We start from the raw sequence: 24,817 nt of genomic DNA, 5'->3' as shown, positions 1-24,817 counted from the left end.
TTATTATTATTTCCACTTGTTTTATGAGTGTTAGAAAAAAAGATCACCTTACTTTGCTGATGTGTTCAGGGGCTTGGTCAGGAGTGTTGCTGAATTCCCCACCAATCTGGAGGTCACTGACACAGCAAATTGAATCCCTCAGTTCCGTGAGCTTTTGACTGCCCAATACCAGCATCGTCTGGTATGGTTTGTGTTCTTTGTGCTACGAGTCAGACAGTAAATAAATCAGTGTTCACTTAGAGACAAAGCAATTAAACTACAAATCCTGTCACGACCAGATCTAAATTAAGTTACTAGTTTTCTTACTTTACGTTATTCCCATAATACGGTGTCCTGTGTTTTCTTAGATTCTGCATTTGTCTACTCAGCATCGATTAATTATAGCTCCAAACTAATCGCCAAAGTTGTTTACATCTCCCCTGTGATCCAGAGCCCATACTCTAAAACCATCTCTTTTATCTAACTCTCATATACCAAGTCGATATTTCCCCTGTCCTAAGTCAATCCAGAACCAGGTACCAGAAACTAGGGACAGCCTGATAGCCCAGAGCCCACTGGAATTATTCAAGATAGTCAACCCTAAACTGTTTACTCTGCCCTGCCATGTCTTTCCCATGGAAACCCAATAAAGGCTGTGGCCTATGCTTTTCCCTTGCCTCCTGAGTGATACTGGCGCTTCCCCCTGTGGCACTGCATGATGTGGCATACCCTTTCCCCTCAGGAAATGTAAACAATAAAAATCTTTCAATGGCACTGGCCTCTAGTGCTGCCACTCAGTCACCTCCATAAATTAAAATTCTATGAGTACAATTGAGATACTTGGTGCTGTGGTCTGACTGCTCATGTTTGTCCAAAATTCACACATTGGAATCCTAAGACCCAATGTGATGGTGTTAGGAGGTGGGGCCTTTGAGGGTGATTAGGTCATGAGGGTGGAACCCTCATGAATGGGATTAGTGCCCTTATAAGACAGAAGTATGTAACCCAGAAGAGGACCCTCACCAGATGCTGGCATGCTGATCTTAGACTTCCAGCCTCTAGAACTGTGAGAAACAAGTTTCTGTTGCTTATAAGGTACCCAGTCTGTGCTATTTTGTTATAGCAGCCAGAAAGGACTAATACACTTGGCAATAAAACTTTTTTAGTTTAAGCTGAATTTTATAATCAAGATGCTACTAAAGTGACACTGACATGAAGAGCCTTTGGAATATAACTTCACTGTCTTTTAAATTTTCCTGGAAGTTACCTCATTGAAGTCAAGCAATCTATACACTACCCGCATGTTATAAATGCAGAGGTTTGGTTTTATTGGTTTTGTTTTGCTTTGTTTTGATTGATAATTTGAGGTCTTAATCAAACAAGGTAATTAGTACTATTTCCCAGATAATTCATAAAAGTCTATTCACAAGTGCAATTTATGTAGAGTAATATTTCAATGAAACCTTATCAAAGTTTATGATACATGTATTTGGAGAATCAAGAATATATACACTCTGGGCTGAGATAGAGTTCTCTTTATTAGAGACTCCTAAGGAATTCCTGGATACCCCTGACCTGTTAACTTTCTGCATTTTCATCTAAGGAGAGCTGAATTTAGCTAGTTCAATAACTTCCCAAAAATTTTGAATCGGTGAAAAAAAACTCCACCCCCCTTCCTTCACCAGTTTTTCTGCAAAAAAAAACACAAAAAAACCCCCGATCCTCAAGAATTCATATTTTCAGAATCACTGTGGATTTACATACCCTTCCAGTTGCTACTAATACAGAAATCAGGTATACATTCCAACAGTGTAACTGTAATCCTATTACTCAAGAGATAATTTGAAATCTGACCTAATTTACCATATTCCTTATATAAACAAGAACCCAAGAATATAGACAGAATGTCATATGAGACAGCATATGCTTGCATTTATTTTGGTTCAAATAAGGTTCACATAATTAAACTTCAAATAATTAAATTCTTTGACAAAAGTCAAAGTCACTCACATTATCTGTGAATCCAAAAGGTTTTACTACTGACCTTATGAAATATAACAGGGTACAAGATATTCACAGATAGGATAAGCTCTCCTTCTTCAATCATGTCTGCTGGATTTTCAGGCTTTTTTCCTATGGCATGTGACTCCTGAAGAAGGAAAATAAGTTAATAAGACATTAAAATCAGACACTGTGACCCAGATCAGAGGCAGTGTAGAATAAGGGTTATAAGCAAGGGCTTGAGTCAGCCCTGGGTTTGACTCCTAATTCCACTTCAAGAAAATTGTTAAAAACCTCTGCAAGCTTTAGTTTCATCATCTATAAAAAACAAAAAATACTTATTTTACAGAATGGATGCTGGAAATGTATAATAAAGCATCTAATAAGACATTTGGCACTAAGTGCTTAGCAACTGATGATAAGACAGGAGTATCACCTAATGTTGGTATAATACTGGCAGTTACTAACACTTTTACATGCCTCCTCTCATATTATCATGAAAGTTACTTGATGGATGAAGCTTAGGTTCACCAATTTACCCAAGGTAAATCAGAGTTAGAATGCAAAAACAAATCTATTTGACTCTAAAACCCGTTTTTTACTACACTGTCACATCTTTAATCCATCAATACATCACACTCTCTTTTATATGTGCTTAATAACTATAAAATAGAGGCCAGCAGGGAGGACTGGTTAAGAAGTAAAGGTGCAAAAGATGTTTTAAAAACAGGTGGTAGTGACATTGTGCAAAATGGCACAGCAGGAAGCTCTAGGGGATCAGTCCCTCCAGCAAAGCAACCATTAAGATGGAAAGAGACTGGAATCAACTATTTTGGCACTCTGGAACCTCATCAGACACTTGTATCAACCAGGTGAGTGCCTGATGAAGGAGCAAGCTGCTGATCTTTCCTAGGTAAGCAGAGGGTGTAAACTAACTACAATGGGCTAAAAACTACCATCATTTAGCCCTGTTGCAGACGTGGACACAGCAGCCTGTGGTCTTGGAAAAGGTGGCCGACACCAGGACGAGCAGTGGGATCTTGTTCTCCCAAAGCTGGGAGTAGTGTGTTTTGGTTGGTCTGGCAATGCCCTGAGGGCCTGGTACAGATACTTGCCTTCAGTTTTACCAGCAGTGGCTTCCCCCAGCAGCATCTACTGGAAAATTTAAAGACACAGGACCCTTTGTGAAGTCAGACATTTAAGGAAATCTTGGTCAGGTCACTGGCTGACCAAAGTGATAATTAATCAGAAACATCAGTGACCACACGGGCACACCTTGGAGATATCACAGGGTCACCTCCAGACCACCGCAGTAACAAATACTGCAATAAAGTGAATCATATGAATTTTTTGGTTTCCCAATGCATGTAAGTTATATTTACACTACACTGTACTCTATTAAGTGTGCAATAGCATTATTATGCCCCCCCAAAACAATGTACAGACCGTAATTTAAAAAACTTTTTGCTAAAAAATGCTGTCTTCTGAGCCTCAACAAGTTGTAGTAATAATGTCAATGTTCACTGATCACAGATCACCAAAATAAATATAATAATGAAAAAGTTTGAAATATTGTGGGAATTACCAAAATGTGACAGAGACATCAAGTGAGCAAATGCTGTTGGAAAAATGGTGCCAACAGACTTGCTCAATGGAGGGTTACCACAAACATTCATTTTGTAAAAAAACGCAATATCTGTGAAGTATAATCAAGTAAAGTGCAATAAAATACAGTATGCCTGTACACAAGGACTACACATTGGAAAAATAGTTTGGAAATGTCACAAACAGGTCCAGCTCTCAACAAGTAAAAAACACACTCACAATGTCTAGTTCTCAACAAAAACTTATAAGATACACAAAGAAACAGGAAAATATTGCCCATTCACAAGAAAAAAAAGAATTTGACAGAAACTACCATTGAGGAAGCCCAAACACTGAAATTACTAGTCTAAGATGTTAAATCAGCTGTCTTAAATGCACTCAATTAGCTAAAGGAAACCATAAACAAAAGAACTAAAGGAAATCACGTTCCTCAATAAGATTAAACATGATTTCTCGGGACTTCCCCAGTGGTCCAGTGGGTAAGACTCCATGCTCCCAATGCAGGGGCCCTGGGTTGGATCCCTGGTCAGGGAACTAGATCCCACAGGGATGCCACAACTAAAAAGTCAACATGCCACAACTAAGAAGTCCACATGCCGCAACTAAGGATCCGCATGTCGCAACTAAGAGTCCGCATGTCGCAACTAAGTTTCCGCATGTCGCAACTAAGACCCGGCACAGCCAAAAATAATAAATAAACAAACAAACATTGTTTTAAAAAAGATGGTCTCTCACCAGTAACCATGTAGATAATAAGGCAGTGCAATGATATATTTAAAGTTGTGAAAAAAAAACAAAACAGTCAACCAAGAATTCTACACCCTGCAAAACTAGCCTTCAGGAACAAAGAAGAAACTAAGCCATTTTCAGATAAACAAAAGCTAAGGGAGTTCATTACCAGTAGACCTGCCCTATAAGAAATGTTAAAGAGAATTTTTCAGCCTGAGATAAAGACAATAGACAGTAACTTGAAACTATAAGAAATAAGGAACACCGGTAAAGGTAAAAACATAACTAAATATAAAAGTCAGAATTACTGTACTTTTGGTTTGTAACTTCTTTTTTTCCCTATGTGATTTCAAAAGCAAATGCCTAAAACAATATTTATAAATTATGTTAACAGACACAAAATATATAAAGATGTGATCTGTGACAATCACAATATAAAGCGAAGAAACGGAGAAATATAGAACAATATGTGTATACACATATATATATATATATATATATACACACACACACACACACACTACTGAAAAAGTTGGTATTACTAAAACTAGGTTGTTCTATATTTAAGATGTTAATTTTAATCTGCAAGGTAACCACTAAGAAAATAAGAACACATACAAAAGGAAACAGAATGGAATCAAAAGGACACACCACAAAAATTCAGTTAAATACAAACTGAATGGAAGTAATGGAAGAACTGAAGAACAAAAACCATATATGACATACAAATAGCTAAATAGCAGAGGTAAATCGTCATCAGTAACTACTCTAAATGTAAATGGACTAAACTCTCCTATTAAAAAGGCAGAAGAGATCAGGGAAGATGGCGGAAGAGTTAAGACGCAGAGATCACCTTCCTCCCCACAGATACACCAGAAATACATCTACACATGGAACAACTCCTACAGAACACCTACTGAACGCAGGCAGAAGACCTCAGACCTCCCAAAAGGCAAGAAAGTCCCCATGTACCTGGGTAGGGCAAAAGAAAAAAGAACAGAGACAAAAGGATAGGGACGGGACCTGCTCCAGTGGGAGGGAGCTGTGAAGGAGGAAAGGTTTCCACACACTAGGAAGCCCCTTCGCGGCAGAGACTGTGGGTGGCGGAGGAGGAAGCTTCAGAGCCACAGAGGACAGCACAGCAACAGGGGTACGGAGGGCAAAGGGGAGAGATTCCCGCACAGAGGATCGGTGCTGACTGGCACTCACCAGCCCGAGAGGCCTGTCTGCTCACCCGCCAGGGCGGCCAGGGCTGGGAGCTGAGGCTCGGGCTTTGGTTGGAGCACAGGGAGAGGACCGGGGTTGGCGGCGTGAACACAGCCTGCAGGGGGTTACTGCACCACGGCTAGCCAGCAGGGAGCCCAGGGAAAAGTCTGGACCTGCCGAAGAGGCAAGTGACTTTTTCTTCCCTCTTTGTTTCCTGGTGCACGAGGAGAGGGGATTAAGAGCACTGCTTAAAGGAGCTCCAGAGACGGGCGCGAGCCGCAGCTAAAAGTGCGGACCCCAGAGACAGACATGAGACGCTAAGGCTGCTGCTGCCGCCACCAAGAAGCCTGTGTGCGAGCACAGGTCACTCTCCACACCTCCCCTCCTAGGAGCCTGTGCAGCCCGCCACTGCCAGGGTCCCGTGATCCAGGCACAACTTCCCCGGGAGAATGCACGGCGCGCCTCAGGCTGGTGCGACGTCCTTTTGGCCTCTGCCGCCGCAGGCTCGGCCCACATCCGTACCCCTCCTTCCCCCCCGGCCTGAGTGTGCCGGAGCCAGTGAATCAGCGGCTCCTTTAAACCCATCCTGTCTGAGCGAAGAAAACATGCCCTCCGGCGACCTACACGCAGAGGCGGGGCCAAATCCAAAGCTGAACCCTGGGAGCTGTGCGAACAAAGAAGAGAAAGGGAAATCCCTCCCAGCAGGCTCAGAGGCAGTGGATTAAAGCTCCACAATCAACTTGATGTAACCTGCATCTGTGGGATACATGAATAGACAACGAATCATCCCAAATTGAGGAGGTGGACTTTGAGAGCAAGATTTATGATTTTTTTCCCCTTTTCCTCTTTTTGTGAGTGTGTATGTGTATGCTTCTGTGTGAGATTTTGTCTGTATAGCTTTGCTTCCACCATTTGTCCTAGGATTCTATCTGTCCGTTTTTGTTTATTTCCTTAAAAAATGTTTTTTCTTAATAATTATTTTTTATTTTAATAACTTTATTTTATTTTATCTTTTCTTTCTTTCTTCTTTCCTTCCTTCCTCCCTCCCTCCCTCCCTCTTTCCCTCCCTCCCGCCCTCCCTTCTTTCTTCCTTCCTTTCTTTTTCTCCCTTTTATTCTGAGCCGTGTGGATGAAAGGCTCTTGGTGCTGCAGCCAGGAGTCAGTGCTGTGCCTCTGAGGTGAGAGAGCCAACTTCAGGACACTGGTCCACAAGAGACCTCCCAGCTCCACGTAATATCAAACGGCGAAAATCTCCCAGAGATCTCCATCTCAACACCAGCACCCAGCTTCACTCAACGACCAGCAAGCTACAGTGCTGGACACCCTAACGAACACAACCCCACCAATTAGCAGAGAGGCTGCCTAAAATCATAATAAGTCCACAGACACCCCAAAACACACCACCGGACGTGGACCTGCCCACCAGAGAGACAAGATCCAGCCTCATCCACCAGAACACATGCACTAGTCCCCTCAACCAGGAAGCCTACACAATGGGAACTACGAACCTGCAGGCTGCAAAACGGAGACCCCAAACACAGTAAGATAAGCAAAATGAGAAGAGAGAAAAACACACAGCAGATGAAGGAGCAAGATAAAAACCCACCAGACCTAACAAATGAAGAGGAAATAGGCAGTCTACCTGAAAAAGAATTCAGAATAATGATAACAAAGATGATCCAAAATCTTGGAAATAGAATAGACAAAATGCAAGAAACATTTAACAAGGACCTAGAAGAACTAAAGATGAAACAAGCAACGATGAACAACACAATAAATGAAATGAAAAATACTCTAGATGGGATCAATAGCAGAATAACTGAGGCAGAAGAACAGATAAGTGACCTGGAAGATAAAATAGTGGAACTAACTACTGCAGAGCAGAATAAAGAAAAAAGAATGAAAAGAACTGAGGACAGTCTCAAGAGACCTCTGGGACAACATTAAACGCACCAACATTCGAATTATAGGGGTTCCAAAAGAAGAAGAGAAAAAGAAAGGGACTAAGAAAATATTTGAAGAGAATAGAGTTGAAAACTTCCCTAATATGGGAAAGGAAATAGTTAATCAAGTCCAGGAAGCACAGAGAGTCCCATACAGGATAAATCCAAGGAGAAACATTCCAAGAAACATATTAATCAAACTGTCAAAAATTAAATACAAAGAAAACATATTAAAAGCAGCAAGGGAAAAGCAACAAATAACATACAAGGGAATCCCCATAAGGTTAACAGCTGATCTTTCAGCAGAAACTCTGCAAGTCAGAAGGGAGTGGCAGGACATATTTAAAGTGACGAAGGAGAAAAACCTACAACCAAGATTACTCTACCCAGCAAGGATCTCATTCAGATTTGATGGAGAAATTAAAACCTTTACAGACAGGCAAAAGCTGAGAGAGTTCAGCACCACCAAACCAGCTTTACAACAAATGCTAAAGGAACTTCTCTAGGCAGAAACACAAGAGAAGGAAACGACCTACAAAAACAAACCCAGAACAATTAAGAAAATGGGAATACGAACATACATATCGATAATTACCTTAAATGTAAATGGATTAAATGCTCCCACCAAAAGACACAAACTGGCTGAATGGATACAAAAACAAGACCCATATATATGCTGTCCTCAAGAGACCCACTTCAGACCTAGAGACACATACAGACTCAAAGTGAGGGGATGGAAAAAGATATTCCATGCAAATGGAAACCAAAAGAAAGGTGGAGTAGTAATTCTCATATCACACAAAATAGACTTTAAAATAAAGGCTATTAGAAGAGACAAAGAAGGACACTACATAATGATCAAGGGATCGATCCAAGAAGAAGATACAACAATTGTAAATATTTATGCACCCAACATAGGAGCACCTCAATACATAAGGCAAATACTAACAGCCAAAAAGGGGAAATCGACAGTAACACATTCATAGTAGGGGACTTCAACACCCCACTCTCACCAATGGACAGATCATCCAAAATGAAAATAAATAAGGAAACACAAGCTTTAAACGATACATTAAACAAGATGGACTTAATTGATATTTATAGGACATTCCATCCAAAAACAACAGAATACACATTTTTCTCAAGTGCTCATGGAACATTCTCCAGGATAGATCCTATCTTGGGTCACAAATCAAGCCTTGGTAAATTTAAGAAAATTGATATTGTATCAAGTATCTTTTCCAACCACAACACTATGAGACTAGATATCAATTACAGGAAAAGATCTGTAAAAAATACAAACACACGGAGGCTAAACGATACACTACTTAATAACGAAGTGATCACTGAAGAAATCAAAGAGGAAATTTAAAAATACCTAGAAACAAATGACAATGGAGACACGACGACCCAAAACCTATGGGATGCAGCAAAAGCAGTTCTAAGAGGGAAGTTTATAGTAATACAAGCCTACCTTAAGAAACAGGAAACATCTCGAATAAACAACCTAAACTTGCACCTAAAGCAATCAGAGAAAGAAGAACAAAACACCTCCAAAGTTAGCAGAAGGAAAGAAATCATAAATATCAGATCAGAAATAAATGAAAAAGAAATGAAGGAAACGATAGCAAAGATCAATAAAACTAAAAGCTGCTTCTTTGAGAAGATAAACAAAATTGATAAACCATTAGCCAGACTCATCAAGAAAAAAAGGGAGAAGACTCAAATCAATAGAATTAGAAATGAAAAAGAAGTAACACCTGACACTGCAGAAATACAAAAGATCATGAGAGATTACTACAAGCAACTCTATGCCAATAAAATGGACAACCTGGAAGAAATGGACAAATTCTTAGAAATGCACAACCTGCCAAGACAAAATCAGGAAGAAATAGAAAATATGAACAGACCAATCACAAGCACTGAAATTGAAACTGTGATTAAAAATCTTCCAACAAACAAAAGCCCAGGACCAGATGGCTTCACAGGTGAATTCTATCAACATTTAGAGAAGAGCTAACACCTATCCTTCTCAAACTCTTCCAAAATATAGCAGAGGGAGGAACACTCCCAAACTCATTCTATGTGGCCACCATCACCCTGATATCAAAACCAGACAAGGATGTCACAAAGAAAGAAAACTACAGGCCAATATCACTGATGAACATAGATGCAAAAACCCTCAACAAAATACTAGCAAACAGAATCCAAAAGCACATTAAAAGGATCATACACCATGATCAAGTGGGGTTTATTCCAGGAATGCGAGGAGTCTTCAATATATGCAAATCAATCAATATGGTGATACACCATATTAACAAATTGAAGGAGAAAAACCATATGGTCATCTCAAGAGATGCAGAGAAAGATTTCAACAAAATTCAACACCCATTTATGATAAAAACCCTCCAAAAAGTTGGCATAGAGAGAACTTTCCTCAACATAATAAAGGCCACATATGACAAACCCAAAGCCAACATCCTCCTCAATGTTGAAAAACTGAAAGCATTTCCACTAAGATCAGGAACAAGACAAGGATGTCCACTCTCACCACTCTTATTCAACATAGTTTTGCAAGTTTTAGCCACAGCAATCAGAGAAGAAAAGGAAATAAAAGGAATCCAAATCGGAAAAGAAGAAGTAAAGCTGTCACAGTTTGCAGATGACATGATACTATACATAGAGAATCCTAAAGATGCTACCAGAAAACTACTAGAGCTAATCAATGAATTTGGTAAAGTAGCAGGATACAAATTTAATGCCCAGAAGTCTCTGTCATTCCTATACACTAATGATGAAAAATCTGAAAGTGAAATTAAGGAAACCCTCCCATTTACCATTGTAACAAAAAGAATAAAATATCTAGGTATAAACCTTCCTAAGGAGACAAAAGACCTGTATGCAGAAAATTATAAGACACTGATGAAAGAAATTAAAGATGATACAAATAGATGAAGAGATATACCATGTTCTCGGATTAGAAGAACCAACATTGTGAAAATGACTCTACTACCCAAAGCAATCTACAGATTCAATGCAATCCCTATCAAAATACCAATGGCATTTTTCACAGAACTAGAACAAAAAATTTCACAATGTGTATGGAAACACAAAAGACCCCGAATAGCCAAAGCAATCTTGAGAACTAAAAACGGAGCTGGAGGAATCAGGCTCCCTGACTTCAGACTATACTACAAATCTACAGTAATCAAGGCAGTATGGTAGTGGCACAAAAACAGAAAGAGAGCTCAATGGAACAGGATAGAAAGCCCAGAGATAAACCCACGCACATATGGTCATCTTATCTTTGATAAAGGAGGCAGGAATGTACAGTGGAGAAAGGACAACCTCTTCAATAAGTGATGCTGGGAAAACTGGACAGGTAGATGTAAAAGTATGAGATTAGATCACTCCCTAACACCATACACAAAAATAAGCTCAAAATGGATTAAAGACCTAAATGTAAGGCCAGAAACTATCAAACTCTTAGAGGAAAACATAGGCAGAACATTCTACGACATAAATCACAGCAAGATCCTTTTTGACCCACCTCCTAGAGAAATGGAAATAAAAACAAAAATAAACAAATGGGACCTAATGAAACTTCAAAGCTTTTGCACAGCAAAGGAAACCATAAACAAGACCAAAAGACAATCCTCAGAATGGGAGAAAATATTTGCAAATGAAGCAACTGACAAAGGATTAATCTCCAAAATTTATAAGCAGCTCATACAGCTCAATAACAAAAAAACAAACAACCCAATCCAAAAATGGGCAGAAGACCTAAACAGACATTTCTCCAAAGAAGATATTCAGACTGCCAACAAACACATGAAAGAATGCTCAACATCATTAATCATTAGAGAAATGCAAATCAAAACTACAATGAGATATCACCTCACACCAGTCAGAATGGCCATCATCAAAAAATCTAGAAACAATAAATGCTGGAGAGGGTGTGGAGAAAAGGGAACACTCTTGCACTGCTGGTGGGAATGTGAATTGGTACAGCCACTATGGAGAACAGTATGGAGGTTCCTTAAAAAGCTACAAATAGAACTACCATATGACCCAGCAATCCCACTACTGGGCATGTACCCTGAGAAAACCATAGTTCAAAAAGAGTCATGTACCAAAATGTTCATTGCAGCTCTATTTACAATAGCCCAGAGATGGAAACAACCTAAGTGTCCATCATTGGATGAATGGATAAAGAAGATGTGGCACATATATACAATGGCCATAAAAAGAAACGAAATTGAGGTTTTATTAGTGTGGTGGATGGACCTACAGTCTGTCATACAGAGTGAAGTAAGTCAGAAAGAGAAAGACAAATACCGCATGCTAACACATATATATGGAATTTAAGAGAAAAAAAAATGTCATGAAGAACCTAGGGATAAGACAAGAATAAAGACACAGACCAACTAGAGAATGGACTTGAGGACATGAGGAGGGGGAAGTGTAAGCTGTGACAAAGTGGGAGAGTGGCATGGACATATATACACTACCAATCGTAAAATAGATAGCTAGTGGGAAGCAGCCACATAGCACAGGGAGATCAGCTCGGTGCTCTGTGACCACCTAGAGGGGTGGGAGGGAGGGAGACACAAGAGGGAAGAGATCTGGGAACATATGTATATCTATAACTGATTCACTTTGTTATAAAGCAGAAACTAACACACCATTGTAAACCAATTATACTCCAATAAAGATGTAAAAAAAAAAAAGGCAGAAGATTGGCAGGTTGGATAAAACTAGATCCATCTATGCACTCTCTACAACAGACTCACTTTAGATATGAAGACACAAAGAGACTGAAAGTAAAAGATGGAAAAAGATATTGCATACAAATATTAACTGAAAGAAAGCTGAGGGGGCTATATTACTGTCAGGCAGAATAGACTTTAAGTCAAAAAGAGACAAAGAAGGGCATTATATATTGATAAAAGATACAATCCAGCAACATACAATACTTATAAACATATGCAGCTAACAGTAGAACTTCACAAGATATAAAGGAAAACTGACAGAATTGAGGGGAAAACAGATGGTTTCTAAAATAATACTTGGAGATTTCAATACCTCACTCTCAACAATAAGTAGAACATTCATATGGAAAATTAATAAGGAGATAGAAGACTTGAACAACACTAGAATCCAGTTAGAACTAACAGACATATATAGAACACTCTTCCAACAACAGCAGAATATACATTCTTTTCAAGGGCACAGGGACCATTCTCTAGGATAGACCACCAAGTCTTAATAAATTTAAAAAATTAAAATCATTAAAAGTATCATTTCTGGGACCTCCCTGGTGGCACAGTGGATAAGAATCCACCTGCCAATGCAGGGGACACAGGTTCGAGCCCTGGTCCAGGAAGATTCCACATGCCATGGAGCAACAAAGCCCATGCGCCACAACTACTGAGCCTGAGCCCTAGAGCCTGCAAGCCACAACTACTGAGCCCATGTGCCACAACTACTGAAGCCCAAAGGCCTAGAGACTGTGCTCTGCAACAAGAGAAGCCACCACAACGAAAAGCCTGCACGCCGCAACAAAGAGTAGCCCCAGCTCGCCGCAACTAGAGAAAGCCCGCATGCAGCAACGAAGACCCAATGCAGCCAAAAATAAATAAATAAATTTTTTTAAGGAGTATCATTTTTGATCACAAGGGAATGAAACTAGAAATCAGTAACAGGAGGAAAACTGAAAAATTTCCATGTAGAAATTAAACAGCATGCTTTTAAACAAGCAATGGGTCAAGAAAGAAATCACAAGGGAAATTACAAAATACTTTGAAACAAATGAAACAAAAACACAACATAAGAAACTTACGGGATGCAGCAAAAGGAGTACAAAGAGGGAAACTTACAGCTCTAAACATCTACATTAGAAAAGAACAATCTCAAACCAATAAACCTGAGGAACCAGATAAAGAAAACTAAACCCAAAGCTAGCAGAAGGAAGGAAATAATCAAAACTAACTCAAGAAGAAAGGGAAAATATGAATAGACCTGTAACAAGTAAGAAAATTAAATCAGAAATTAAAAACCTCCTAACAAAGAAAAGCCCAGGACCAGATGGCTTCACTGGTGAATTTATCAATACTTCCTTAAGTCCTCCAAAAAATCTGAAGAGGAGGGAATACTTCCTAATTCATTCTATGAGATCAGCATACTCTGATACCAAAGTCAGACAAAGACACTATGAGAAAACTACAGGCCAACATCCCTTATAAGTATAAATATAAAAATTCTCAACAAAATACTAGCAAAACAAGTCCAACAGCATATAAAAGGGATCACATATCACAACCAAGGGGGATTCATCCTCAGGATGCAAGGGTAGTTCAACAAATGCAAATCAATGCAATATACCACACTAATAGAATGATGGGAAAAAACACATCATCTCAATTGATGCAGAAAAAACATTTGACAAAATCCAATACCCTTTCTTAAAACATTAAATAATGTTAAATAATTTTTTAAAACATTAAATAATACCCTTTCTTAAAACATTAAATAATGATAAAAACATTAAATAAATAGGAATCGAAGGGAACTTACTCCATATGATAAATGTCATATATGGAAAACCCACAGCTAAACTAATACTCAATAGTTAAAGATTGATAAGGATGTACACTTCTGCCACTTCTATTCAACAAAGTACTAGAGAAATTCTAGCCAGAGAAATTAGAGGGAAAAGGAAGGAAGGAAGGGAGGGAGGGAGGAAGGGATGGAGGGAGGGAGGGAGGAAGGAAGGAAAATAGGTCAAGTGAGCAACCAAATTGGAAAAGAATAAAGTTATCTCTGCCGATGACATGCATGATCTTCGATGTAAAAAATCCTAAAGAACTCACACACACACAAAAATCCTGTTAGAGCTAATAAATTTAGCAAAGTTGCAGGATATAAAACCAACACAAATATCAGTTGTATTGGGCTTCCCTGGTAGCGCAGTGGTTGAGAGTCCACCTGCCAATGCAGGGGACACAGGTTTGTGCCTCGGTCCGGGAAGATCCCACATGTCGCAGAGCGGCTAGGCCCATGAGCCATGGCCGCTGAGCCTGCGCGTCCGGAGCCTGTGCTCCGCAACGGGAGAGGCCACAACAGTGAGAGGCCCGCGTACCGCAAAAAAAAAAAAATAATCAGTTGTATTTCTATACAATAGCAATGAACAATTTGAAAAGAATATTAAGAAAACAATTCCATTTAAAATAGTAAGGAAGGGCTTCCCTGGTGGCGCAGTGGTTGAGAGATCGCCTGCCAATGCAGGGGACACGGGTTCGTGGCCCGGTCCAGGAAGATCCCACATGCCGCGGATCGGCTAGGCCTGTGAGCCATGGCTGCTGAGCCTGCGCATCCGGAGCCTGTGCCCCGCAACGGGAGAGGCCACAACAGTGAGAGGCCCGCATACCGCAAAAAAAAAAAAAGTAGCAAGGAAAAAAAATACTTAATAAACAATGTAACAAAGGAGATGAAAGACTTGTACATACAAAAAAACTACAAAATGTTGCCAAACAAAATTAAACACAACCTAAACAAACTGGAAAACATCTTTTGTTCATGGACTGGAAGACAATATCGTTAAGATAACAATGCTACCCAAAACAATATAAAGATTTGATGCAACCCCTATCAAAACCTCAATGCTTTTTTTGTTCTTATTCCAGAAATAGAAAAACTCATCCTAAAATTCGTATGGAATTTCAAGGGACCATGAATAATGAAAACAATTCTGAAAAAGAACAAAACTGGAAGACTAACATTTCCAAATTTCAAAAATGACCGCAAAGCCACAGTAATCAAAACAATGTGGTACCAGGATATGGACAGACATACAGACCAATGAAATAGAATAGAGAACTCAGAAATAAACCTTATTTGGTCAACTGACTTTTAACAAAGGTACCAAAACCACTCAATAGGGAAAGGACAGTCTTTTGTGCTGGGAAAACTGAATATCCCCATGCAGAAGAATGAAGTTGAACCTTTACCCTATACCATACATAAAAATTAACTAAAAATGGATCAACAAATTAAGAGCTAAAACTATAAAACTCTTATAGAAAACAGGGTAAAATAAAAAATCTTCATGATGTTGGATTTGGCAATTGTTTCTTAAGTATGACACCAAAAGCACAAATAACGAAAGAAAAAAAACAAATAAATTGTATTTTATCAAATTTTAAAACTTTTGTATATCAAAGGACTCTATCAAGAGAGTAAAAAGACAATCCACAGAATGGAAGAAAATATTTTAAAGTTATACATATGGTAAGCATCTAATATCCAGAACATACAAAGAACTCACAACTCAAAAACAAAGAGACAAACAAGCCAATTTAAATACTGGCAAAGGACTCAAAGGACTTTAATAGAACTTTCTCCAAAGAAAATATACGAATGGCCAAAAAGCACATGAAAAGAAGTCCAACATCAATAATCATTAGGGAAATGCAAATCAAAACCATAATGAATACCACTTCACACCCATTAAGATGGCTATTATCAAAGCCTAGAAAATAACAAATGTTGACAAGAATGTGGAGAAACTGAAACACTCCTGCATTGCTGGTGGGAATATAAAATAATTCAACCCCTGTGGAAAACAGTTTCGTAGTTCCTCAAAATGTTAAACCTAGAATTACCGTATGACCAAGCAATTCCACTCCTTGGTATATACTGAAAAGAGCTTAAAATGGACTCAAACAGATACTTGAACACTAATGTTCATTATAGCATTATTTACGATAGCCAAAAGGCAGCAATTACCCAAATGTCCAACAACAGATGAATGAATAAACAAAATGTGGTGTATCCATACAATGGAATATTACTCAGCCATGAAAAGGAATGAAGTTCTCATGCATGCTACAGCATGGAGGAACCATTAAAACATTATAGTAAGTAAAATAGGCCAGATACAAAAGAACAAATACTGCATGATTCTACTTATATGAAGTATTTATAATAGGCAAATCCACAGAAATGGAAAGTAGAAGAGGTTACCAGGGGCTGGGGGAAGAGAGAATGGGGAGTTGGTATTAATGGGTATAGAATTTCTGTTTGGGATGATGAAAAAGTTCAGAAAATAGTGGTGATGCTTACACAGCATTGTGAATGTACTTAATGCCACTTAAATGAACATTTAAAATGGTTAAAATGTTAAATTTTACGTTATGTAAAATTTACCACAATTATAAAAATGAGTGAGAGAGAAAACAGGTGCCCTTCTGCACTATTAAGTGCCTAAAACAGCATTTGGCTGGTAATAAGTTGTCAAGAACATGTACTGAATGAACCTATCATGTCTACTAACACTTAATTCCTCATTATTCACCATCTTAAATTATTCTGAGGGTTTTAGCTAAGAAATAATGGATTAGAAAAGAATAGAGTTAAACCAAAATCAGGAGCAGAACAAAAATATCAGAAAGAGGGTGGTGAAAGGCATGAAATTAGCCTAATACAGAGGGCAAGACCAAAGTAAAAGCAAAAATAAAGGCCAAGATCTGACAGGAAAATGTGCCATCACTTGAATTTCTTTTCTTTTCTTTTTTTTTTTGGCTGCACTGCATGGCTTGCAAGATCTTAGTTCCCTGACCAGGGATCGATTCTGCGCCCTTGGCAGTGAAAGTGGAGTCCTAACTATTGGACTGTCAGGGAATTCCCCATCACTTGAATTTTATCGGTCTTTTTCTCCTACTAGTTCCCAGTCCCAGTGAAGTTTCTCTAATTTGTTTCCAACTAAGCACATCCAATATAAAGCCCCCATACAGTCATCACTAACATCAATGAGAGTTTGTTTCATGGGAAGAGGTGGAAAAGATAAGACTTTTTACCATCTCATAAGCAAATGTTTCTTGTCTGCAGACCCGGTCTATCGTTATGGTTTCTTCCCGGTGTTCCAGAAGTCTCTTTCTAACCCTGTTACAAGAAAAATCAAACTTCAACATTCTTTACTGGGGCTTCAAAAATATCTTTAATATTTAGCTTTTTATTCTGAACTAATTTTAGACTTAAAGAAAGGCTGAAAAAATAGTACAAAGAATTCCCTTATATCTCTTACCTGGCTTTCCCTGTTAACATTTTACATGTTCATAGAATAATTATCAAGACCAGGAAATTAACATTAATACAGTATTATTAACTAAAGAACTTTTTTGAATTTCACAAATTTTTAACTTTAGTGCCTTTTTTGTCCCAGGATCCTATTCAGACACCACATTGCATTTCTTATTTCTCCTTTCCCCTCCAGTCTTCTACAGTTCCTCAGTCTCTGCCTTTCATGACCTTGACACTTTCAAAGAGCCCTAATCAGTGTTTTTATAGAAAGTCCTTCAATTTGGGTTTAATTGCTGTTGCCTCATAATTGGAGTAAGCTTATAAACTTTTGACAAGAATACCTCAAGAATGATGTTTTCCTTCTCACTGTATCATCCTGACGTTCATAATGTTAATATTAGTATGTCTTATTCCTGTAGATATTTACCTTGGTTAAGCTCCTGTCTGCCAGGTTCCTACACTAGAAAGATATTTTCTTTTCCTTTGTCCCTGATAAGTGTTTGCGGGGAGCTACTTTGAGACTATGCAAATCTTGTTTCTCCTCAAACTTTCATCCAGGAATTTTAGCACTCACCAATAGATTTTGTCTACAACACTTATTACTGTGGTTTATACCTAACAGTGATTCTCTATTTTCCTCCTTTAACATTTATTGATTGGTATTATGAGGAAGACCTGCCTCTTTCTTCCTATTTATTTATTTATTTGGTTATTTATATTTTTAGTATGAACTCATAAATATTTACTTTATTCTACAGGTTAAAATCTAATACTACTGTTATTCTGTTGCTCAAATTATTCTAGTTTTGGCCACTAGGAGCTCCTTCAATTTGGCTCTGTTCTTTCAACAAGCCATCTTTTTTTTTTTTTCTTGTTAAGTATTTCCTTGCTTTCTGGCACCACAGAAGATGCTCAAGGCTCACCCTGTATTTTCGTGTCTCAGCCCTGGAATCAACCACTTCTAGGAGCCCTAGTTCCTTCACTGGAGAGAGGTTTAGACACCTGTACCTGAGCATGAGGTGTTCTCATTGTTACTGCAGTCACTGCTTCCAGGACTCTCAGCAGACAGAGGTACGAAACATACATATATATACTAAACCACACATGTACAAATATCTGTGTTTCTGTATTTTTCTGTTTATATATTTTTTAACTTCAATAATGTAGTTTATTTAACCCAATACTCTGTTATATATTTTTAAAGCCATTGAGTTTATACTAATACTTCTAATCCCAAACTAAAATCAGGATTCATTTTAGCCTTCAGCCTTTCCTTGTTTATAACTTTTCTCCACAAGAAACCCAGCTCCCTTTATCTATATTCACTTACACATTCAGTTCTTTAAAAAACATGGTTTCAGAATTGCTAACCTACACCCCTGTGAAAAACACTAAAAATTAATAGTTCTTTTTGTCTTCAGCCTTACAACACTGAATCCAAGTACACTTTTATACAGAATCAGATTAGATCTTTCTTACTAATTCTCTTCAGTGTTGTGATGCTATTCATTTGTAACACAATTAGACTCATTTGTTAGTTTCACATTCTATTTTGGGTCTTCCCCTACATCTTGGCTGGTTTTAATTGTCTGATTACTTTTGGGTTGTGTAAAAGATATGGGAAACACTACTATGATTCTAAGAGTTATAAAAGGTATACATATTCAGAAAAGTATCATTCCCTCTTGGTCCCAACCACTAACCTGTACCTATTTCCTCCTTTCTTTCCACCCCTGTCCTACCCACCCACCGCAGGCCACCAATCTCTACGGTTCTGGTTTACCCTCTCCATTTCTTTTGTTCAAATACACAGATACCTATGTATTTTCTTATATTCCTTTTTGTGTCAGTCTGAGTTCAATTAGGAGAAAAAAACTAAACAGTAATTTGAACAAAGTTTAATCTAAAGAATTATTAACTTTTAACAGAGGACTGGAGTAATGAGAGACTGGCAAGTAAGAAGTAGAGAACGCTAGAGAACAAAGGAATAGCATACAAGGAACCCTACTCCTTGCGCTAAGAAAGAATACCCAAGGAAGGCTCCCTTTTCTTCCCCCAGGACTGAGAGCCAGACCTTATTGGAGAGGGAATGGCTGTGACTCGCTGAATGGCAGAGAAGTTGCTAGGGTGCATCAGTGGAACCTGCTGGAAATCTGCCCTCAAGGGTGACAGGAAAAGCTTTTCCAGGGAGGTTTCAAGGGGAGTGGAGCAGCAGGGAAAGCTCTGTGCTACTGACTGCCGGGTACTGCGGGAGCTGGATGCTGGGGAAGCTGTGTGTGCTGCAGGACCCTGCTGAGCCAGCACATGGCCCCAAGAAGCAGAACTCCTTCCTCATGCAAAGTCTCTCCTGTGCCCTTTACTGACAAAGCTTAATACTGTGCCAGTTGGGAAAGGAAAAATATTTAAAGAGCTGAGACTCATTTTTACAGAGCAGGCAAAAAGGGTACACTTTTAGATGAGAGCCAATAAACTGATACCCAATGAAACTTCGTTTTTACAAGAAGGGTAACGTATGCTTCTGGGCTTTGCTTTTGTCATGTAACAGTATTTCCTAGAAATCTATTGGTTCATCCTTCCTTATCCTTTAGCACAGCTACACAATACTGCACTGTGTGGATGTCCTATAATTTCTTCAACACTCTCCTATGTATGTATATTTAGGATATTCCAAATATTTGCTATTACAAACAATGCTGCAACGAATAACCTTATGCATAATAAATTTTCATATTGTTGGAGGTATATCTTCAGTAGAGATTGCTAGAAGTGGGACTGCTAAGTGCCTATGTAATTTTGTGTTGGGCATTACCAAATCTCCCTAGAGGAGGGCTGCTATCAATTTACGTTTCCATCAGGAATGTCTGAAAATGCCTGCTTCCCTCAGCCTCATCAAAAGAATGTATATTTTAAAATTTGTGCCAGTCTGATAGGAGAAAAAAGGTATCTGGCACTTTAACTTGCATTTCTCTAATAATGAATCTGCATGAACATTTCTTCATGTTTGTGAGTTATTTTTATATCTTTTTTGTGTGTGAGTTATTGGTTCATATCTTTTCCCCATTTTCCCTTTGGGTTTTTGGTCTTTGTCCCTCAATTTTTAAGGTATTATATATTTGGGTTACCGGCTCTTTGTGTATATGTTATATTTTCTCCAAGTCTGGCAGCTGTCTTTTGACTTTGTTTATGGTGTTTTTTGTCATGCAAATTTTAAATTTTTATATGTAGTCCATTTTATCAATCTTTTCCTTTTATTACCTCTGGATTTAAAACATAGTTAGAAAGCCTTTCACTACACCAAGGTAGGCATGTTTCATTTTCTACATTTTGATCCCACTCCCTCTGGAGTTTATTCTTGTGTATAGCGTCATACTAAATTTCCATATGCATTTGAATCTAACTGGACTTTCTCTTCTATTCCACTGGTCTATCTGTCTATTCATGAGCTAGTACCCACTGTTTTAATTATAAAGGCTTTGTAGTATATTTTAATATATGGTAAAATTACCAGGCACTCACAATTTTCTCCTCCTCACCCAGTTTTTTCCTAGTTACTCTTGAATATATTCCATATGAACTTTATTATCAACTGTCTAACTCCATAAAATAACCATTTAGCATTTTTATTGGGATTGCACTTAATCTGTAAATTAACTTAGAAAGAACTAACAACATTATAATGCTTAGTATTCCTATTCAAGAACAGAGGATATCTTTCAATGTTTTCAAGATTTTTTCTGAGTCTTTCAGGAGGGTTTAAAATTTTCCCTTACCTCAGTTTTACACATTTCTTGTTAAATTTATTCTTAAGTATTTAACCTTTTTGACTATTGTAAATGGGATTTTCCTCCATTATGTCCTCTAATTGTTTACTGTTTGTATCTACGAAGGCCATTTTTTTTATTTATCAATTTTGTATCCTGCTCTTACACTAAACTCTTTTCTGGTTTTTGTCTGTTTTAGCATTGATTTCTTTTCCAGGTAATACCATTAAATCATTCACAAATAGAGCTAGTTTTTCTTCTTTATCTACCCTTATGCTTCTAATTGATTCCTCTTGTCAAACTGCATGGCTAATCCTGTAATACAATGCTGCAAAGCAGTGAGATACTAGGCATGCTTGCTTATTCCAGATCTTAGCAGAAATACATGTACTGCTTCCCTATTAAATAAGATACTAGCTTTACAACTAAGGTATATATATTTTACCATGTTGTAACAGTAGCCCTGTTAGAACAGTTCCATGTTAGAATGGCCTGATTTTTGTTTTTGTTAGTAAATTCTAGTTTTATTATGTTGTGATCAGAGAGTGCTGTTTGTTTTATTTCTACTCAATGGATGTTATGTTTCCTCTGTGACCTAATATATAACCAACTTTTGTGAATGTGCCACACAGTCTCTAACACAGGGTTATAAATTTTATGTATATATATGTATCTCCATAAGACATATCCTACTGATTATGTTGTTTAGAGCTCTTACCTCCTCACTTTTTTAGCCAGTTGATCTGTCTTGTGCTGAGATTGGTATATTAAAGTGCCCTATTGTTAGTGTGTTTCTAGCTATGCTTCCTTGTATCCCCTATAGTTTTGTTTTATAAAGTTGGCTGCTATATTCTTTGGGGTATATATAAGTATTCTATCTTAACTGTGGTTTGTGGCCTTTAGCACTAAAATGTGTCCTTTGTCATATTTAATGTTTGGGGACTTGAATTTTATTAGTCTGTTATCAGGACCATTACATCTGCTCAATTTTTCTTTCCATTTATCTGGTATACTTTTGTCCCACCATTTATTTTTAACCTCTCTGAATTACTTTATTTTAGATGTGTCTGTTGTCTCTGCAAGGTTTTTGTTTTGTGAGCCTAATCTAAACCCTTTTATGAGACTGTAGAAAAACTGATGCCTTTGGCCTCAATTCTATTACATTTTCTAATTGTATGTATTTTGTTATATTAGCTGTTTTTTTCATTATGAGACATGTCTTTCTGCTTGTCTATTTTTTTAGAAATTGCAGAGGGAGGTTTGGTATCTGCATTTTTGTTCCAGTGGTTACCTTTGCATTTATATATTTTTTAATGCCCCTTGTTACCCGTTTTCTCTCTGAAATATAATTGTTTTACTAGGATACATCTCAGAGTTGATAATTCTGAGTTAATTTTCCCAGGTAACCAGTGAGCCCTTTTAATTTGTTCAAGTTTTCTTCCCCATTCTGGAAATTTTTCTTAGATTATATTCTTAAATATTCTATCTACAAGCTATTGTACTAAAAACAATGTTGCTTAACCTTTGGAGAAAAGAAGTGCTAGAAATGTATTTTATGCCACAATAAAGGGGTCATGTACTTAGGTTTTGTTTTTACTTTACGTTTTTAAGTTATTGGTAGGGAAAAGAAAGGAAGGTTTAGTGAAAGAGAAAGCAGAGAGATACAGATTTTTGGCTTTTGGCACAAGCCTAATTCATTTGTGGTACTGTTAAGATTAAGATTAGTCTTATTTTAAATATAATAGTTTTAAAGTACATCAAAATAATCCCAGCTAAGGAATGCTGCACTAACTCCTTTTACATTAGATTATACATATAATTCTACTCACATTTCCTATGGAAGGGACTAGAAGACAACCAAGGAGATCCAGTTGATCTAGTAACAGAAAATAGCCAGGGGAAGCACTGTGTAAAGCAGTCTGAAAATTACTATTTCACAAAGCTCAATAACATCATTATAAGCCAATTAGCATGTAATTAACTATAGAAAAAAAAAAGTCTGCTTTATAAATATCAACTTTCTTCTTTTAGTCAATCTCTAAAAAATCGCTTCCTTAGGTTTATGCAAGTTTCATTTATTCCACTCATTCTACAAGTATCTACTGACTCCCTATTATTATATGCCAAAATTCTAGGAATGAGGGACATGGCAGTGGGTGTGACAGACACAGCTTATGGAACTTTTAAGTCTAGCTAGAAAACAGAAAATTAAATAAGTACAGTATAAGTGTGAAGAGTATTTCAATTAGAGAAGTATCGCCAGCTACACGAGCATAAAAGGGGAGCTAGATGGAGTCCTTAGTCCTTCAGCTAAAACTTGAAAGATGAGTAGAAGTCAGCCAGACCGGGGGATAAGGAAGTGTGAGTGTTCTAGGCAAAGGCCTAGGATGAGAGAGCACATTCTAGGAACTGAAAAACAGTGTAACATGGCTGGAGCACTGCAGCGATGTAGGGCCGAAAAGACCATCAAGATCCATTCTATAAGAGAACCTTGTGATCCATTTAAGAACTCAGGACTATGCCTAAGAACGATTGAAAGATTTTATGTAAGAGAGTGAGACAATCAGATGTGCATTTTAGAAAAAAATCCAAATAATCAATCAACAATAGTTAAAGGGTACCAAATGGAGTAAAGCAGTCCGACAGGCTTAAGCGCAATTCACAGATGAAGGAGCTTGGACTCTCAATGAACCTTCAAGGACTTTAGAAGTGTTAGAAGAATTCTAGACATTACAAGTGTGTCTATTTCCAAAGGGAGATAGATGGGTTGTAGAGATGTGGAAATGAATGTTAGGGACTCAAAGACTGGTTAGGTTAGGGTTCAGTTGGGAGAGGGGCCATGTGCATCCTGAGGCACTGAAAGAGAAAATGGTTGAAAACAAGTCAAGAAAGGCAGATTTGGGCTATGTGGAAGGTTTCAAACGTCTAAGTAAAAAAATCTGAAATTTGCCCATAGAGGAGAGGTTGAGCCATTGACGATTTCTCAGCAAATGAGCATGCTTAGGCGATAGCAGGATGGATAAGTCAGGAGAAAACACAGGACCTAGGAAAGACAGGAACCTTTTATAGTGCTCCAAGTGTTGCTAATGTAAGTGTTAGCAACAGGGATAAGAGAAACAGATTCGGCAATTACAAAAAGAAGCCAACAACAAGGTAGGGTCGAAACACCTGCAGGATAAAGTATGACAACATAGCTGAGATGGTGCAAAGTAAACGGGCTACAAACTGGAAATTACAAATTTCACTATTACATGCAGTTTCTCTATAATAGTATTACCATAGAGCGGCCTTTCTCAAAATGTAGTTGGCAGACCGGAATTGATCTATGAGCTATTTGTTATCCAATCACTACAGACAATGAGAGTAAGCATTTAGAAATGTTCACACCTATATGACGGTAATATTACTGTTGAATTTAATGATAAAAAACTTGGAGTTTTATTATGTTTGCCTTTTAATTTCATTTTTCTAGTAATTCATTTTTATCCTATTTTACAGAAGTATGGATCTGAC

The 24,817-nt window shown here is 37.9% G+C and overlaps 1 protein-coding gene across 2 annotated transcripts in view; it reads right to left on the bottom strand.

Annotated features, from left to right (window-relative positions):
• The window catches only part of SNAPC3 (small nuclear RNA activating complex polypeptide 3), a 44,139-nt gene that overhangs the window by 17,711 nt on the left and 1,611 nt on the right, over positions 1–24,817 (bottom strand). For both annotated transcript variants that reach the window (XM_027105898.1, XM_027105899.1), the window contains exons 3-5: positions 17,321–17,405; positions 2,024–2,128; positions 53–202 (exon numbers count right to left, since the gene is read on the bottom strand). In XM_027105898.1, coding sequence (XP_026961699.1) covers positions 53–202; positions 2,024–2,128; positions 17,321–17,405 — 340 coding nt within the window. The remainder of the gene's footprint in view (positions 1–52; positions 203–2,023; positions 2,129–17,320; positions 17,406–24,817) is intronic.

Source organism: Aethalodelphis obliquidens, unplaced genomic scaffold, assembly GCF_003676395.1.
Source record: "Aethalodelphis obliquidens isolate GAN/ISIS:26980383/991018 unplaced genomic scaffold, ASM367639v1 scaffold7, whole genome shotgun sequence".
NCBI classification, from domain to species: domain Eukaryota; kingdom Metazoa; phylum Chordata; class Mammalia; order Artiodactyla; family Delphinidae; genus Aethalodelphis; species Aethalodelphis obliquidens.
Note: the sequence above shows the minus strand (reverse complement) of the source record. Positions and strands in the feature narration are given on the sequence as shown.